General features: G+C 45.0%; 1 protein-coding gene across 1 annotated transcript in view; it reads right to left on the bottom strand.

Annotated features, from left to right (window-relative positions):
- ECEL1 (endothelin converting enzyme like 1) overlaps positions 1-17,323 on the bottom strand; it is a 68,821-nt gene extending 51,498 nt beyond the window's left edge. The window contains exon 1 of the mRNA XM_087933681.1: positions 16,464-17,323. Coding sequence (XP_087789807.1) covers positions 16,464-17,225 — 762 coding nt within the window. The 5' untranslated portion in view covers positions 17,226-17,323. The remainder of the gene's footprint in view (positions 1-16,463) is intronic.
- Between the last annotated feature and the right edge of the window lie 368 nt (positions 17,324-17,691).

Here is a 17,691-nt window from a genome sequence, read left to right as displayed (position 1 = left end):
CCAGCAGTCTGTGCAGACGGCAGCGGTATCAGACAGTGGGGAAGAACGGGGACCAGTCTGGGAGTCTGGAGAGGACTCAGATGAGGATCCTGCATCAGATGCAGAGATGGGGGCCAGGACCATCTGGGAGTTGTGTGCTGACTCTGGAGCCTCCGGAGTCTGGCAGCAGCAAGGAAGAGGAATAAGGGGAGCCTGTTCCCAGGGCGCGTGTGCGCAGAGCTGCTAGAAGGCGAGAGCAGCTGAAGCAGAAGGGGGCGACTCGGGAGTAAGGCTGGGAGGCGATTGCCCCTCCCATAAGGGATAAAGGAAGTGCAAACATAGAGAAACCTTTGTAGGAAGCAACGTTGTTCATTCTGTTCGGATTAATCCTGGAAGCTCTGTGTGGACTTTGTACTTCGGTTGGTTTTTTTTTCTAGTTAATTTGGCACTTCAGTTGTTGGCAGTAATTCAAAGGAGAGAAAGGTGGGTGCTTATCTCGAGGGACTATTTGGGACTTATTACCGGCTGGGAAGGAACAGCGTTGAAATAAAACAAGAGTTGTTTTAACTAAGCATGTGCTTAATTACAAGTAAGCCTTGGTCAGAACATTTCTTTCCTTGCATCCAGCCTCCATTTCGTTTCCAGCATCTTTCTGCCAGCTTGGAACCGGACTGGAATTTTCTTCCTATACTGCTGAAGTAGCGTGGGAGGAATATATACATTTACAGAACTGTTGGACATATTATACAGATAGTTCCTCGACTTGCAATTCAAAGTTCAAAGTGACCGTTCAGAGTTACAACGGTACAGAAAAAAGTGACTTATTACCGTTTTACGACCGTTGTAGCATCCCCCATGGTCACATAATTAAAATTCGCACACTGGGCAATTAACTCATCTTTATGACGGTTGCAGTCTCTCTGGAGGGGGTGTCCCACGATCCTGTTTTGCGACTTCTTGACAAGCAAAGTCAATGGGGAAGCCAGATTCACTCAGCAACCGTGTTACTAACTTAACAACTGCTGTGGTTCACTTAACAACGGTGGCAAGAAAAGTCACAAAATGGGGCAAAACTCACTTAATAACTGTCTTGTTTAGCAACAGACATTTTGGGCTCGATTGTGATCATAAGGACTACCTGTACTGGAAATTGTATGTTAACTAACCGAGGGCCCTACAAAGTTACTGATAAACAGCCTCCGAAATCCTTTAAACTTACACAAATGTAAGCATTAATTAAACACTTATTCCGAAACGTAAATACACACACAGGCAAACACACCACACTTCATTAGCACAATGTAAACATAATTATCGGGCGCGATGGCTCAGTGGCTAAGATGCTGAGCTTGTCAATCAGAAAGATCGGCAGTTCAACGGTTCGAACCCCTAGCGCTGCATCACGGAGTGAGCTCCCCTTACTGGTCCCAGATTCTGCCAACCTAGCAGTTCGAAAGCATGTAAAAATGCAAGTAGAAAAAAACAGGGACCCCTTTGGTGAGAAGGTAAATGCGCCTTTGGCATTTAGTCATGCCGGCCACATGACCATGGAGACGTTTTCGGACAGCGCTGGCTCTTTGGCTTTGGAACGGAGATGAGCACTGCCCGCTAGAGACGGAAATGATGTGCAGGGGGACCTTTACCTTAAAATATAATTATAACGCTCACAGATCAAAGGAAAAGACCCAATTCACATCACTTGATTTAATCAATCCCTTGTCTGGGATCAACACATATACAGCCCCACCGGCCCTGAAGGGATCACCCTGAGATCAGTACGCACACACTTCCACAACCAGGTATCTGGATTTCCTTTTTGTTTATTCTTGCTATTTATTCTTCTTCATCCCAGGATTGAGTTGAGGTTCTTGCACAATCCAAATCATTCTTCTGATAATAGGCTGGGCCCAATTTTCCTCAAGCCTCTGGAAGCACGAAAATGGCCCCTCCTGGGCTCTGGAGGCCCTCCGGAGGCCAGAAACAGGCCCGTTCCTGGCCTTGTGGAACTTCTGGGAGGCCCATTTTTCATCTTCTCCAAGCCTCCACACAGCCCTGTTCTTCCCTGGTATCCAAAACTGGTCTGCATGCCGACTCCTAGGAGGGCACAGGGCGGGGTGCGAGAGGCCAGCCAGGGCTGGGGTTTGTGGGCTCGCTGAACTGAGCAGAACCCCAGCTAGACAATCCCCAAACCCACGTGAACCCGCAGCCGTGCACCCCTGCATTTCGTACCAAGCTCCCCCTGACGCGATAACTCCAATTCCCATCATCCCCAACCCTCCGTCCAGCTGGCTGGGAATTGCCGCCCTCCCCCCGCCGCCCAAGAAAAACCCTCCACAGGTGGGAGGAAAACGCTTTCTTAGCACGTCAACTCTGAAGTTTCAATACCAAACCGAAGCCAGGAATTCTGTATTTTGAAACCTCGACGCTCTGAAATCAAGTCGCAATTGTGCTCATAATTGCCACTCAGATACAGGAGGCACACATGCACACACGTACACACACACACTCCTCCTCCTCCTCCTCCTCGCTGGTTTCTTAGCTTTCGTATATTTTACGCTATTGTCAACACACCGAGACCCTGCTTGACCCTGCTTAAACATCCCTGCAGGGATATTTAAATTGTATAATAATAATAATAATAATAATAATAATAACAACAACAACAACAACAACAACAACAACAACAACAGAACACCACACAGATAAATTTGCAGCTGTCTATTCAGGAAGTTGTACATTTGTGGGTTTGCTGTTCCCGCAATCAGACTGACACAGCTCCACTCCTGCGCTGAAGAGAAAAATAAATGACATTTTATATATATATATATATATATATATATATATATATATATATATATATATATATAATCAATTCAAGTTCCCAGGCGCTGAAGAGAAAAATAAATGGCATTGCGTCATTTTTAAATATATATATACAAATATACATATATACATATATACATATACATATACATATACATATACATATACATATACATATACATATATATATGGTATTCAGCTTTGTTCGGGTATTTTCCCACATCATTATATAATACCCGAACAAAGCTGAATACCATATATGTAAGTACCCACAAAAACTTAAGAAAACACACACACACACACACACACACACACATATATAATAAATTCAAGTTCCCAGGTGCCGTAGAGGCTTCCTTTTAAAACATCCCTGCTGCCATCTTCACTTTTCAGACCCATTCCTACCACCTGAAAACTCGTCCTCTAGTGGAGACAAGGCATCTGTCATCCCCAAATATCTGTTAAATTGCAAATTACATCATTGGCGCCTCCGTTGTCGGGTAAAGGGTGTCATTAAGCAAGAAGGGATGTCAAGAGATGCTGCAAATGTGTAATTTGCATCATTTGTGTAACTGAGTTATTATGCACAGGATGTAAATCACTGTGAGGGATGTAAAATTAATACAAATTTAACTGTCTTGTCTGGAGTAGGAGAGGCGCCACGAACAGGAGAGGGTGGGTGGGATTTGGCTGGCTGTGTGTTTGTGTGTTTGTGTGTCTATAGGAAAACAAGGTCTCTCTAAACAGGTCTTGTGTTACCTGTAAACCCAAATGTTATTAGCAGAATTCTAACTGGGGTGTGTGTGTGCTAATGTATATACTAGGAATGTTATTAATACTGGTAGTCCTCGAATCACGACCACAATTGAGCTCAAAATGTCTGCTGCTAAGCGAGATAGTGGTTAAGTGACTTTGGCCCCTTTTACACACTTTCTCACCACGAGTTGTGAAGTGAAACACCGCTGTTGTTAAAGAGCTAAGTGAACCTGGCAGGCCTCCTGAACTCCGTTTTCACTGGTAGAGGGACTAGCAAGCAAAACAAATTCAAAACCGAACCAACCAAAAGGAGAGAAAGGTTTCTCCTTTTTTTTTGCATTTCAACCATCCAAGAAGGGACAGGAAAGGAGAAAGGGAGAGAGAGGAAAGGCAGAGAAAAAGAAGGGAAGGTGGGGAAGAGAGCAAGGAAGGAAAAATAAGGAAAGAGGGGAAGGAAGAAGACAGGAGAATGGAGAGGAAAGGAAAAAAGAAGAAAAGGAAGGAAGGAAGAATAGAGTAGAATAGAATATAGATAGAGTAGAGTAGAGTAGAGTAGAGTAGAGTAGAGTAGAGTAGAGTAGAGTAGAGTAGAATAGAATAGAATAGAATGGAATAGAATAAGGGAATGGAAATGGGAATAGAAAGAATAGAATAGAATAGAATAGAATAGAATAGAATAGAATAGAATAGAATAGAATAGAATAGAACAGAACAGAACAGAACAGAATAGAATAATTTATTGGCCAACTGTGATTGGACACACAAGAAATTTGTCTTTGGTGCATTTGCTCTCAGTGAACATAAAAGAAAAGATACATTTGTCAAGGGTCAAGAATCATCAGGTACAACACTTAATTACAGTCACAGGGTACAATAAGTCATCAAATCCTACTAGGAAACAGTCGATATAAATCATAAAGATACAAGCGACAAAGTTACAGTCCTACAGTCACAAGTGGGAGGGGATTAGGTGATAAGGAGGGAGGAGGAGATTAATAGTGATAGTGGTGCAGACTTTGTAAATAGTTGGACATTGTTGAGGGAATTATTTGTTTAGCAGAGTGATGGCATTCAGGATAAAAACTGTCATTGTGTCTAGTTGTTCTGGTGTGCAGTGCTTTATAGCGTCATAGAAGGAAGGAAGGAAGGAAGGAAGGAAGGAAGGAAGGAGGGAGGGAGGGAGGGAGGGAGATTATAATGAGAGGGAGGGAGGGTCTGAGGGAAGTCCTACCCCCAACACAAATGCCCCCTGTCTCCCCTCGCCCGGTCAAATACAATCCTGATGTGGCCCTCAATGATATTAAGTTTGACACCCCTGCTGTAGATACTTCTTAAAAGCCTCCAGTGATGGAGCACCCACAACTTCTTGTGGCAAGCAGTTCCTCTGATTTCTCCTTCCTCCTCCGTGGTATGAAATTTCCCCTTAATTCCATGTTGCTTCTCTACTGGATTCATTTCCAAACATGGTTTCCTGTCTTGCTTTCTGATGCTTTGGAGAATAATTTGAGCCCTCTCTTCTTCGGGGCAGCCGCTCAAATACTGAAAAGCTGCTCTCGTGTCACCCCTAATTCTTCTTTTCTTTAGACCGGCCAAACCCAGATCCTGCAGCTGTTTTTTCACATAACCAGGGTGGTGGGATTCAATTTTGTTTACTACTGTGGTTCTGTGGGCGTGGCTTGGCTTGGTGGGCGTGGCTAGCCTGCTTTCCAGCTCTGTTCTCCTGTGCAGGGCAACCAAAGGAGACCCAGCCGATCAGCTGGGACTCAGCGGGAGGCAGAGAATAGATGGGGGCCCCCAATTTCTGCTTACCGGTTCTCCAGAACTGGTCAGAACCTGCTGAATCCCACCTCTGCTTGGAGTCTTGTGTGAATCTAGCGTTGCGTGGGCTTTAATGTGGAAAATATCCACCTTTGTCGATCCGTGCCAGACCCTGCTGTCGCTTATGGCCAAAATATCCAATGACCGCTGGATTATTTGGGATGTGAAATGCCTCTTTTGAAAAACGGTGTTCTACCCTGCTGATTTTAATTTCCTTTATGGCAAAAATTCATTCCGGAGATTCAGTCGGGAGCGGAGAAGTGGTGGGTGTAAAAACCAGCCCACCGCTCTCTCCGCATCCTTCCCAGGTGTGTTCGGACACTGCCCTGAGACACGCAACGTGCAAAAGAAAACTAGAACTGGGTTTGCAAGAATTCAGCCTTCCCTCAATCTTGTCTCCCTAGTCCTCGATTTATGGCTATAATTGAGCCTGACGTTTCCGTTGCTGAGCGAGATACTTGTTAAAGTGAGGCCTGCCCCGTTTTCTGACCTTGTGCCCCAGTTAGTAACCTTGTGGTTAAGTTGCAGTTGTTCGCTGCAGTTGTTATTTAGTAACCTTGTCGTTAAGTGAATCAGGCTTCCCCTTTGGCTTTGCTGGTCAGAAGGTCGCAAAAGGGGGTCACGTGACCCCAGGACTGTCGTAAATAGGAGTCGGTTGCCAAGCGTCTGAATTTTTTATCGTGTAACCATGGGGGATGCTGCAACGGTTGTAAGTGTGAAAAATGACCAAAGGTCACTTTTTTTCCAGTGTCGTAAATTTGAAGGTTCACTAAACGAATGATCCTAAGCTGAGAACTTAAAAAGAGATTGGATAACCATTTGTCTGAAATGGTATAGGGTCTCATGCCTAAGCAGGGGGCTGGACTAGAAGACCTCCAAGGTCCCTTCCAACTCTGTGGTTCTATTCTATTCTATTCTTTTTCTTCTATTTTTTTCTATTCTAATTTCTATTCTGTTCTACTTCCTATTCTTTTCTCTTTTCTATCCTATTCTATTCCACTTTCTATTCTACTCTATTTTCTATTTTATTCTATTGTAATTTCTATTCTATTCTATTCATTTTCTATATTCTTTTCTATTTCTATATTCTTTTCTATTTCTATTTCTATACTACTATCTATTCTATTCTATTTTCTATTTTATTCTATTGTAATTTCTATTCTATTCTATTCTATTCTATTCTATTCTATTCTATTCTATTCTATTCTATTCTACTCTTTTATTCATCCAATATTTATTCTATTCTATTCTAAACAAATGGTTGTAAGTCAAGAACTACGTGTACTCTACAAAGCCCAGCATTCCCTCCCAAGCAGAAACGCTCATGCTAAAACGGCCATGGGGACTTTAGGGACCCTGGGGGGAGGAGGGGGGGAGGCACCTGGGGACAGCAACACGCAAAGTTACGACTGTCACTGATGAATTGTTTGCCGCCTGAATCGAGCCTCTCCATCCCACGACCGCTCTTCTTTTTAATATCATCTTTTATTGAACGTCATAAAGACATTAGGGTTGATAACTCGTAATAAGGCCCTTGCATATAAACTATAACACTGTTTTAGGAAAGACGAGAGGCTTAAAAGGAGGACCATAAAAGGAGAAGCTGGCAACGACGTCGGCAGGATTCGCATGAGGGGGCAACGTTGACAATCCTATTTCTGTCTGCTCTCTTTGCGGTCTTAATAGTCCTCAGCTTACAACCGTCACTGCGCCTTCCCATTACAGGCGCACATCCTGACCGTTGGGCCCTCAGGGGGCTGGACCTGTTTTTACGACCTGTTTCGTGGTGGTCGTTAAGTGAACCCATTGTTTGCTAAGGCTGCTTTTTTTTGAGGAACCTGAAGCAAATGGTTGGTGTGCAAAAAAAGCCGTCATAAGATTGTGGGACACGACAAGCGGTCATAAACATGATGTTAGGGCTCCGGCATCCATTTAAACCAGGAGCCTCTAGCCGCCATCTTTCAGAGTTTAAAAGATTTATCAGGAGTGAACAGGCCGGCGCTACCTGGGTGCAGCCGACTCTGCTACACATCATTCATTTCCCCCTTGACCCTGGTCTTCCCCCCACCCCTGGATGTATATTCTCCAATGGGACGCATCCATAGCCAAGAGTCATCAATCATGCTCTCCAGTAATAATCTTGCACGCCAACAGCTTTGGCTGCCTAGCAATTATCTGACGCATTTAAGGAATGCACTGCTTTCCCCTCACTCCCTTTCTGCTGGCAACTCTAAAAGAGAATTATTTCTGAGTTGACACGAGTCATGTGACCCCAGGGGTGGGTGAGCAGCATAACTTCAGAATTTTTGAAAGGACGGTCGTAAATTTAAACGGTTGCTAAGCATCCAACGGATTCATGCTTATGACTGTTGCAAGGTCCCCGGATCACATGATCCCCCCTTTTCCGATGTAACGGGAAAGCCAGATTCCCTTTAACAACCGGGTGATGAACGTATCAACTGCGGTGATTCGCTTAACAACCGGGGCATGGAAGGCTGTAAAATGGGGCGAAACTTGCTTCACAAATGCCTCACTTAGCGAAAGAAATATTGGGCTCCATGGTGGTAAGTGGAGGACAACCTATACCAGAACTCTGACTACAAAGCCCATGCAGAAGTGTGCAGGTGGGAGCAAACCAGCGCAGACATCTTTCCATCCTGTTCAAAGGCAGGGCCTACACTGCAGGGGTGTACGGAGAGATGAGTCCGAAAAATCAAAATGGCGGTTGTCATAATATAATTGAAGGTCATCCCATCTTAATAAAAATGGATGGTGTCTTGGTGTCAGCCGCCATTTTGACTTTTTTGACTCACTCTCCTGACTCCCTTGATGAATCTGGACTCCTTTTAATTTAGGACAGCTCCCCCTGGTTGTTTTTTATCACTTAAGATTGGTGAGTTTTGTTCCCCCAACCTTGGCCACTTTAAGACATGTGGGACTTCAACTCCCAGAATTCCCTGGCCTGCCTCACGGCAGCCCAGGTGGAGAAACAATGGCTCAGCCCCAGCATGGCTGGCTGGGGAATTCTGGGAATTGAAGTCCATGCGTCTTAAAGCGGCCAAGATTGAGAAACAACAGCTGAAATATTATGGCGACTAGCTTGATACCCGTGCTTTGCTAGGAAACGTATGTGGTCGGGCTTAGTTTTGGGGAAGGAAAATAAGGGGAGAAAAATTCTGCCTCTGCCTCCCAGCATCCATCGGTATTCATCTGGGTAGCGTCCTGTCAGTGTGTGAGAGAACTGAGGGCTGTTTGGAAACTGAAACAGTATTTGGCGTGTGAGGAAGAAAGAGACAGCAAGGAGCCTGGGCGTGGCTTAGCTCAACTGTTCTGTACTAAAGCTGGTTGCTGCTGTGAAACTGAAACTCCTCTCCTCGACTTGTGTTTTGCATTTGGAGCAGATTTCTTTTCGCGTGGGGAGGGGGAGTAGAACTCCTTAGCATCAGAGTGTTAATAATAATAATAATATAGGAAATACGAATGCTCTGATGGTCGTTTCAAAAAATCCTTTCTTAGTGAGCATAATAATAATAATAATAATAATAATAATAATAATAATGATGATGATGATGTAGGAAATACGAATGCTCTGATGGTCATTTCAAAAAATCCTTTCTTAGTGAGCTTAATAATAATAATAATAATAATATAGGAAATACTTTAAATGCTCTGAGGGTCATTTGGAAAAATCCCTTCTTAGTGAGCCCCTAGAAGCCAAGAGGAAGATACGTGCCAAATTTCAAGTTTGTAGGCTTTACGGTTCTGGAGATTTTGTGATGATGCGTGAGGGGTATTTTGCTTTTATAGACAGAGAGATAAGGAAGAAGAAAATCACAATTCCAACATGCTAAACTACATTGCAAACATCTAGAATTTATCTAAATCCTGGACTACTGCAAAAAAGGTGATAATTAATCTATTTTTAAAAACGAACAAAATTTACCAGTTTTTGAGGTTTACAGTAACAGAATCGCTAGATCAGATGTCATTTCATAAACCTTTGCTTTAATTCAGCACTTAAGATTTGAATGGTAGTGATTTTAATATACGGCTCCAGAATTAAACATTTGTTATGCAGGAATGTAGTAAAATTACAGAATATTCCATTCCTCTTTGCTTTGTTCCTTTTTTCTAGCTTTTAAATTCAATTTAATTTAATTTTTTGTTTCCCCCTTCTTTTCTTTCCCGGTTTTTCTCCGCTTCTGTTTATATTTCTCCTTTAATGCCTACCATGCTTCATAGAATATGGCTTATATAAGTTTGCTATTACCAACAATAATATCTTTATAACTATATACAAATCTAATTTAAGATGGCGAGGCTCGGTCCAGATGGCAGAAAACCAGCCAATATACCCAAGACTGAGGTTTGAAAGGAAATTTTTCCAGATCTGAGACTGAAAAGCATTTCAGCCTTGGATTGTACAGAACGATCTTCAAGAGGAAAAATAGAAAAAGAAATAAAATAAAATAAAAATGCTTTCTGTTTGCCAAGAAGCCTGGAACTGCTTCTAATAAGTTTCTCTTCTCTGCAAAATTTAGCCGTCTGAGTTGCTGACAGATTTGGAATATTTGAAAAATAAATAAATGCTGACAGATTTGGAATATTTGAAAAACAAACAAATAAATAAGTATCGCAGAGCTGATAGTCTTAAAGATGCTTTTTCAAAAGGCAACTGGACTTTCTTTGCTTTTCCTTGAAGATGTTTCACTTCTCATCCAAGAAGCTTCTTCGGTTCTGACTGAGTAGAAGAATCCAAAGTTTACTTTCGAACCAGGACCTGGATGACTGAGTATCTCCATAGACTGTAGCCTTTGGGGGACATTTTGGCACAAGAGTCTTGCATAAAAATGGGGTTTGCAACACAATGGGGCCTGCCAACACGGACAGATTGATGGGCATCACTGCTCTTTAATGGCAAAACTTCAACTCCCACAATTCCCCAGCCAATATGCTTCAGTTAGACAGATCTTCCATCACTACCCAACTCAGCAGCTTTACGATGGATAGACTTTAACTCCCAAAATTCCCTAGTCAGTTTGCTTGCAGGAATTTCAACTCCCAGAATTCCCCGGCCAGTATGCTTCAGTAAGACAGATGCTCCATCACTCTGGAGCAATGCTTTCCAAGCTCAGAAACTTTACGATGGGTGGACTTCAACTCCCAGAATTCCCCAGCTACCATGCACAGATTTCAGCTCCCAGAATTCCTCAGCCAGCATGCATAGATTTTTTTTAACTCTCAGAATTCCCCAGCTAGGATGCATGGATGTTTTAACTCCCAGAATTCCCCAGCCAGCATGCATAGATGTTTTTAACTCCCAGAATTCCCCAGCCAGCATGCATGGATTTTTTTAACTCCCAGAATTCCCCAGCCAGCATGCATGGATGTTTTAACTCCCAGAATTCCCCAGCCAGCATGCATAGATGTTTTTAACTCCCAGAATTCCCCAGCCAGCATGCATGGATTTTTTAACTCCCAGAATTCCCAGCCAGCATGCATAGATGTTTTTAACTCCCAGAATTCCCCAGCCAGCATGCATGGATGTTTTAACTCCCAGAATTCCCCAGCCAGCATGCATAGATGTTTTTAACTCCCAGAATTCCCAGCCAGCATGCATGGATTTTTTAACTCCCAGAATTCCCCAGCCAGCATGCATGGATGTTTTAACTCCCAGAATTCCCCAGCCAGCATGCATAGATGTTTTTAACTCCCAGAATTCCCCAGCCAGCATGCATGGATTTTTTAATTCCCAGAATTCCCAGCCAGCATGCATGGATTTTTTTAACTCCCAGAATTCCCCAGCCAGCATGCATAGATGTTTTTAACTCCCAGAATTCCCCAGCCAGCATGCATGGATTTTTTTAACTCCCAGAATTCCCCAGCCAGCATGCATGGATGTTTTAACTCCCAGAATTCCCAGCCAGCATGCATAGATGTTTTTAACTCCCAGAATTCCCCAGCCAGCATGCATGGATTTTTTAACTCCCAGAATTCCCCAGCCAGCATGCATGGATTTTTTAATTCCCAGAATTCCCCAGCCAGCATGCATGGATGTTTTAACTCCCAGAATTCCCAGCCAGCATGCATAGATGTTTTTAACTCCCAGAATTCCCCAGCCAGCATGCATGGATTTTTTTAACTCCCAGAATTCCCCAGCCAGCATGCATGGATTTTTTTTTAACTTCCGGAATTATCCAGCCAGCACGCATGGATTTTAAATTCCCAGAATTCCCTAGCCATCTTGCAGAGACTTCAACACCCAGAATTCCCCAGCTTGCTTGCAGCGATTTGAACTCCCAGAAGTCCCCAGCCAGCTCTCGAAATCCATCCACCCTTCTTAAACTTTCCGGGAAGCCCTGCTCAGTAACTTAGACTTTTCGTTCAAGTGTCAGCAATCTCTTTTTTATTTAGCTGGTCAATTTTAACAACCAGGTTTGATGCTTAATTAATAAATAAGCCTGCCATTAATCTCAGCTTTAAAACCTGGGAGTGGGGGCCCAGAATTGTGAGGCTTGTGTATCCCGCAAACAAAGACAGTATGCTTAACTAAAGAGTCAATGTTTTGTGTGCAGTGCACACATTCAATCACCGGGTTAAACCCGGCGGGGGACGTGATCGGCTGCTTATAAAATACCGTTTCTTGCCTGTTTTATATGATTGGAGCTGCCTCTGCTCTCCTCTAATCGGCCATCACAGCAAATGACGAGAAAATCACAACAATCCCAGCGTGTTGATCTGAGGACGTGGTGCACTTGCGAAGGCGCCTGGCTTTTCCCCCCCCAAACCTCTCTGGTTTAGCGCTAAAGGGGCCAAATGAAGACATGGGAACCTTCCCCGCTTCCCTTCACCCGACACACCTTTTCATCCCCCACCCCCTGGAAACAACCAACTCGGTGCAACAGAACAGAAGCCCACCAAAGTTTTGTGCTGATCGAATTGAACAGATTAACAGAGTTGGAAGGGAGTTTGTAGGTCATCTAGTCCACCCCCCCAAGTGGGAGACCCTACACCATTTCTGACTGAAGGCAGTCCAATCTCTTCTTGAAAGTCTCAAGTGATGGCACTCCCACAACTTCCGAGGGCAACTTCTGTTCCATGGGTGGATTGTTCTCCCTGTCAGAAAGTTTCCCCTTATTTCCAGGTCGAATCTCTCCTTGTTCAGTTTCCATCCATTATTTCTTGTCTGGCCTTCGGGTGCTTTAGAAAATATCTTGACCCCTTCCTCCTCTCTGTGGCAGCCCCTCAAATATTGGAAGATGCTCTCCTGTCTCCCCTGGTCCTCCTCTTCCCTAGACTAGCCTGGCCCAGTTCCTGCAACTGTCCATCGTATCTTTGAGCCTCCAGTCCCCTCATCATCCTGGTTGCTCTTCTCTGCACTTTTCTAGAGTCTCAACATCTTTTTACATCTCGTCTTTGTGGCAAGCCTGAGATATTGGAACATGCTATCATGTCACCTCTATCCTTCTTTTCCTTAAAATAGACATGTCTTCTGTCCATCATGGTTTGCTCGGATGTCTTTCTTTCTTTCTTTCTTTCTTTCTTTCTTTCTTTCTTTCTTTCTTTCTTTCTTTCTCTCTCTCTCTCTCTTTCTTTCTTTCTTTCTTTCTTTCTTTCTTTCTTTCTTTCTTTCTTTCTTTCTTTCTTTCTTTCTTTCTTTCTTTCTTTCTTTCTTTCTTTCTTTCTTTCTTTCTTTCTCTTTCTTTCTCTTTCTCTCCTTTCTCTCTCTCTCTCACTCCCTCTTTCCATTCTTTCTTTGTTTCCTTTCTCTCTCTCTCTCCCCCTCTTTCCATTCTCTTCCTTCCCTTTCCTTCCTTCCCTTCCTTCCTTCCTTCCTTCCTTCCTTCCTTCCTTCCTTCCGTCTGCCTTGGAAAATAGCTGGCCCCCTTCCTGCTCTCTGTGGCAGACTGGAAAACTGCTCTCATGCCTCCCCTGGTTCTTCTCCTCTCTAGACTAGCCAGGGCCGGTTCCTGCAACTGTTCATCTCATGTTTTAGCCTCCAGTCCCCTCATCCTCCTGGTTGCTCTTCTCTGCACTCTTTCTAGAGTCTCAACATCTTTTTTTTATATAGTGTGGTGACCAAAACCGGATGCAGGACTCTCGGTTGTCTGAATTCGATCTTGGTTTGTGTTGAAGAATTGATTTCTCTGCCCACAAATGGCACATTGTTTGAAGAGCAGAGGGGAACGTTAGGGTGGGGTCCCCTTAAACCCCATTTGGTGCAAATCTACCCCTCGACTCTTTTAGACTCTTGTAGATTTTCACCGCACACAACCCCAAACGAGGGGGCATCTGCCCAGGGGCTAGTCTGCAAAACGAAACAGCCCCCTCCTCAAATTCTTTCGACACAAAGCTCTCCCCAGCAGCGTTAAAAAGCTCTGTGCAGCTGGTTGAGGAGCTAGGCTGAGGAGTTTGGACAGTGTAGCCTATGAGTACGGAAGACAGGGTTACTAAGAGGAGAAAGGCAGTGTCAGATTCACCACCCCTGGGATCCTAACAGTCAGCTTTCCCCCGCTCGCATCCTGACAATCTGTCATGCTTTGAGGCTGCGAGTGGCAGCTGACAACATCTGGAGGATTCCAAACGGGGAGAATCTGCCTAGGAACAAAGGAAAATGGGATTATTATCCTCATCCGAACGCCGATGCGTCAGATGCCGGGGTTTGCACAATATTCTTGATTTGTTTTCATTTTAAGGTATTGTGTGCAGTGTTGCCGACGAGACGGGATGAATGCCACCGAGAGCCGTTCACGACTGAAGCGGTCCACAAGCCCAGGGAAATAAATTAATGCGTACGATACCGGGGCTTCGAATCCATCAATCAATCAGAATAGAGATGGAAGGGACCTCAGAGGTCTTCTAGTCCAGCCCCTTGCTCAAGCAGGAGACCCTATACCGTTGCAGACAAGTGGCTGTCCGGTCTCTTCTTTAAAAGCCTCCACTGATGAAAGCACCCACAACTTCTGGTGGCAGGCAGTTCCACTGGTTAATTGTCCTCACTGTTAGGAAGTTTCTCCCTAATTCCAGGTTGCTTCTATCCTTGGTTAGTTTCCCTTCATTGTCCCAATAGGAGGTAACTGGACTTCCGTGTTTTTCTTTTGAAGACGTTTCTCTTCTCGTCCAAGGAGCTTCTTCAGCTCTGACTGGATGATGGGGAATGGAAGGATTGATCCTCCTTGCAGACCGCTGGTCATTTGCATCCTTTCAGAGGGTCGTTGAGGCCGCTTGGAGGTTTGTCTGTGTCTTCAGGGTCACCTGAGTGGTGCAAATGGTTCCTGTAACCTGCAATTTTTCTCTCTGGAAACCCATTCCTACTCCCACACCACCGAAAGGTGTTCATCCCAAATTATATTAGCTACAAGTCTGTAGGGATTCTCTCTCATCTAAGTCAGGGTTCCCCCGAAGGTGCTATTTTTTAGAAGGCAACTGAACTTTCTTGACTTTAATTTTCAGCTAAATCCTTTCCTTCCCCACTATTCCTGTCAGACTGAAGAAGCTCACTGGATGAGAAGCAAAACGTCTTCAAAAGAAAAGAAAAAGCAGAAAACCCAATTGCCTCCTGAAAAAAGCACCTTTGGGACTCCCAAGTGGCCTCAACAACCCTCTAAAAGGATACAAATGACCAGCTGCCTGCGTTAAATCCTTCCCTTCCCCACTATCCTGTCAGAGCAGAAGCTTCTCGGATGAGAAGCAAAACGTCTTCCAAAGAAAAAACCAGAAAATCCAGTTGCCTCCAGAAAAAGCCCCTTTGGGACTCCAAGTGGCCTCAACAACCCTCTAAAAGGCTGCATATGACCAGCTTTTCTGCAAGGAATATAAATCCTTCCCTTTCCCCACTATCCTGTCAGAGCCAAAGAAGCTTCTTGGATGAGAAGCGAAACGTCTTCCAAAGAAAAAACCAGAAAGTCCAGTTGCCTCCAGAAAAAGCTCCTTTGGGACTCCAAGTGGCCTCAACGGCCCTCTAAAAAGGAGGCAAACAACCAGCTGTCTGCAAGGAATATAAATCCTTCCCTTTCCCCACCATCCAGTCAGAGCCGAAGAAAACTTCTTGGATGAGAAGTGAAACGTCTTCCAAAGAAAAAACAAGAATGTCCAATTACCTCCTGGAAAAAAAGTAATTTTGGGACAATCATGAACTGGATGGCTGAGAATCTCTGCAGACTTTCCATCCATTGTTTGCTGTCTGGCAATTCTAGGGATGTTGCAGTCTATGGGATCCAAGCGACCCTGGGGGTTTTCGTGTCTAAGCATCATCAATATTGAAAAAAACTGAACTCCTGACACGGCAGGAGGAATGGTTTTCCCAAGGGGCTGAAGAAAAACAAGAGATTTTTTTGGTGAGAGCCAGCCAGGTTGGGTTGCCTTCAAAACATCTGTTGGTTTTCTGTCCGGTTTCAAGGAGAAATGCACACAGGCAGTTGCTAAAAATCACAATGACGTTATGACCTGTGAGAAGGGGTGCATCCTTTGGCCAATGTTGGGAGAGAAGGCAGTTTCTAACTGCTGGAAACAGAATAACTTCAGCCTTTTGGACCGATCGCTGATTGAAAAACGATTATTTGGTTTTTCAATGGGAAGAAAGGCGAATTCAGAATGCATCGAAAAATCAACACCAAAAGAAGGGGAAAAAAATCTGTATGAACACAAGAGGATCTGAGTTCAAGGGTGCTGCTGTATGTTCCCAAACGCAAAGCAGTCATAGATGACAAGATTTATCAGGAAAAAAATAGGAATATTAAGCACACCGCTATCAGGTGCAATTCACGACGCAGCCACTAGAGGTCGACCTAGCTCCCAAGAGATCCAAACGATCTCTCAACTCAGCAATTTTAAGATGTGTGGATTTCAACTCTCAAAATCCTCCGACTTGAAGTCCATACATCTTACAGTTGAGAAATACGGTGCCAGTCTCTCCAGGGTGAGGTTGGGTTGCATGCAAAGAGGGCTGTGGCGTCCCTGAAATAGGGGTGGGGATCCCCGATATACCCAAGAGGCCTGGATCCCCAGAGATCTGGTCCTCCGTTCTATCCGTTCCCCCACTTTTTAATCTGATCCACCCACGGTCCCAATCGGTAGCATCTACTTACCCGGATGACGTAGCGGGAGGAATTCTTGCTGTCCAGGTTAACCGTCAAGGCAAAGAAGACGGTGGTGCTGTAGACTCCCTGCGTCTTGTAGAACAGCTCATCCAAGTCCCACCGGCCTTGCCCACCCAGGGCCCCCATATCCCATCCTCCACAGTCCTGAAGGACCTCCAGCATCGGCCAGGCGCCCAGACGGTCAATCTCCGTCATATCCAGACAGGAACGGAAAAACTCCTTGACTTTCCGCTCGGCCGAGGCCCGATAAGGACGTCGTACGGGCTGACGGAGTAACCGTCCCAACTTCTCCTCGTTCAGCTCGCCGATGGCGGCGATGGTGCCGTAGATCAGCTTGTCCTCCGGGATGCCGTGCCGGCGTAACCACCCGCCACAGGCAAAGGAGTAGAAGTCCTTGCAAGGGTCGATGGTGGGGTCAATGTTGGTGGCAATGAATCGCGACGCCTTGCTGAAGGCCCGGCGTTCTTGGCACCCTTCCAAGCAGTAGGCCGCCTGATCCAAAGCCAGGTACTTGAGGACCAAGATGCCGCCCAAAATGGCGCACAGGCCCGCCGCGAAAACCAAGCCAGAGAGCAGGCAGATCTCCCTCCGGCTCCACCGCGGGAGGCCGCAGCGAGGTTTCTTGGCCCCGGCGGCGCCCAACTGTAAGTTGAACCCGTTGGGCAGGGCCCCGGTGCTGCTGTACTTACTGACGTACTTCACCTCCTGGAATTCGTCGTAGTGAGCGGTCAGCGAGTAAGTCTTCTCCATGCTGGCTGTGGATTTGAACCCGGGGTCATTGGGCAGCCATTCTGGAGTGGTGTCCAGCAGGGGGAGCCCACGCCAAGCGTCAAAGCTTTGCAGCTTCTTTCACCTAAATCCTGGGGAAAAAAAAGAGGAAGAAAATAAATAAATAAAAATCGCAAGGATTCCCCGCTAAAGATGCTCCCCGCTCTTTCAAAAGTCTGAGGCAAGGGATCCGCTCTGGAAAAAGAAAAAAGAAATTATTTTCATCAGCTGCAAGAAGGATAAAAATCTGGAGAGAGAAAGAGAGAGATTTTTTCCTGTTGAATCTTTCCACTCGGGCAAAGGAAGCCTGAGGAAAAGGAAGGAAAGGAATTTGTTTCATGCATCCGTTTTTTTTCCCGCTGGATCTTGTCTCTTGCTGGGATTTTCCTCCGTCTCTCCTTTGTCCTCTTGATATTAAAAGAAAAACACGAGTGGGCGGGGGGAGGGG

The sequence above is a fragment of the Pseudonaja textilis genome, chromosome 4 (assembly GCF_049901715.1).
Source record: "Pseudonaja textilis isolate UNSWEBS1 chromosome 4, rPseTex1.2, whole genome shotgun sequence".
Taxonomy (NCBI): Eukaryota; Metazoa; Chordata; class Lepidosauria; order Squamata; family Elapidae; genus Pseudonaja; species Pseudonaja textilis.
This window is presented reverse-complemented; position numbering and strand designations above follow the sequence as displayed.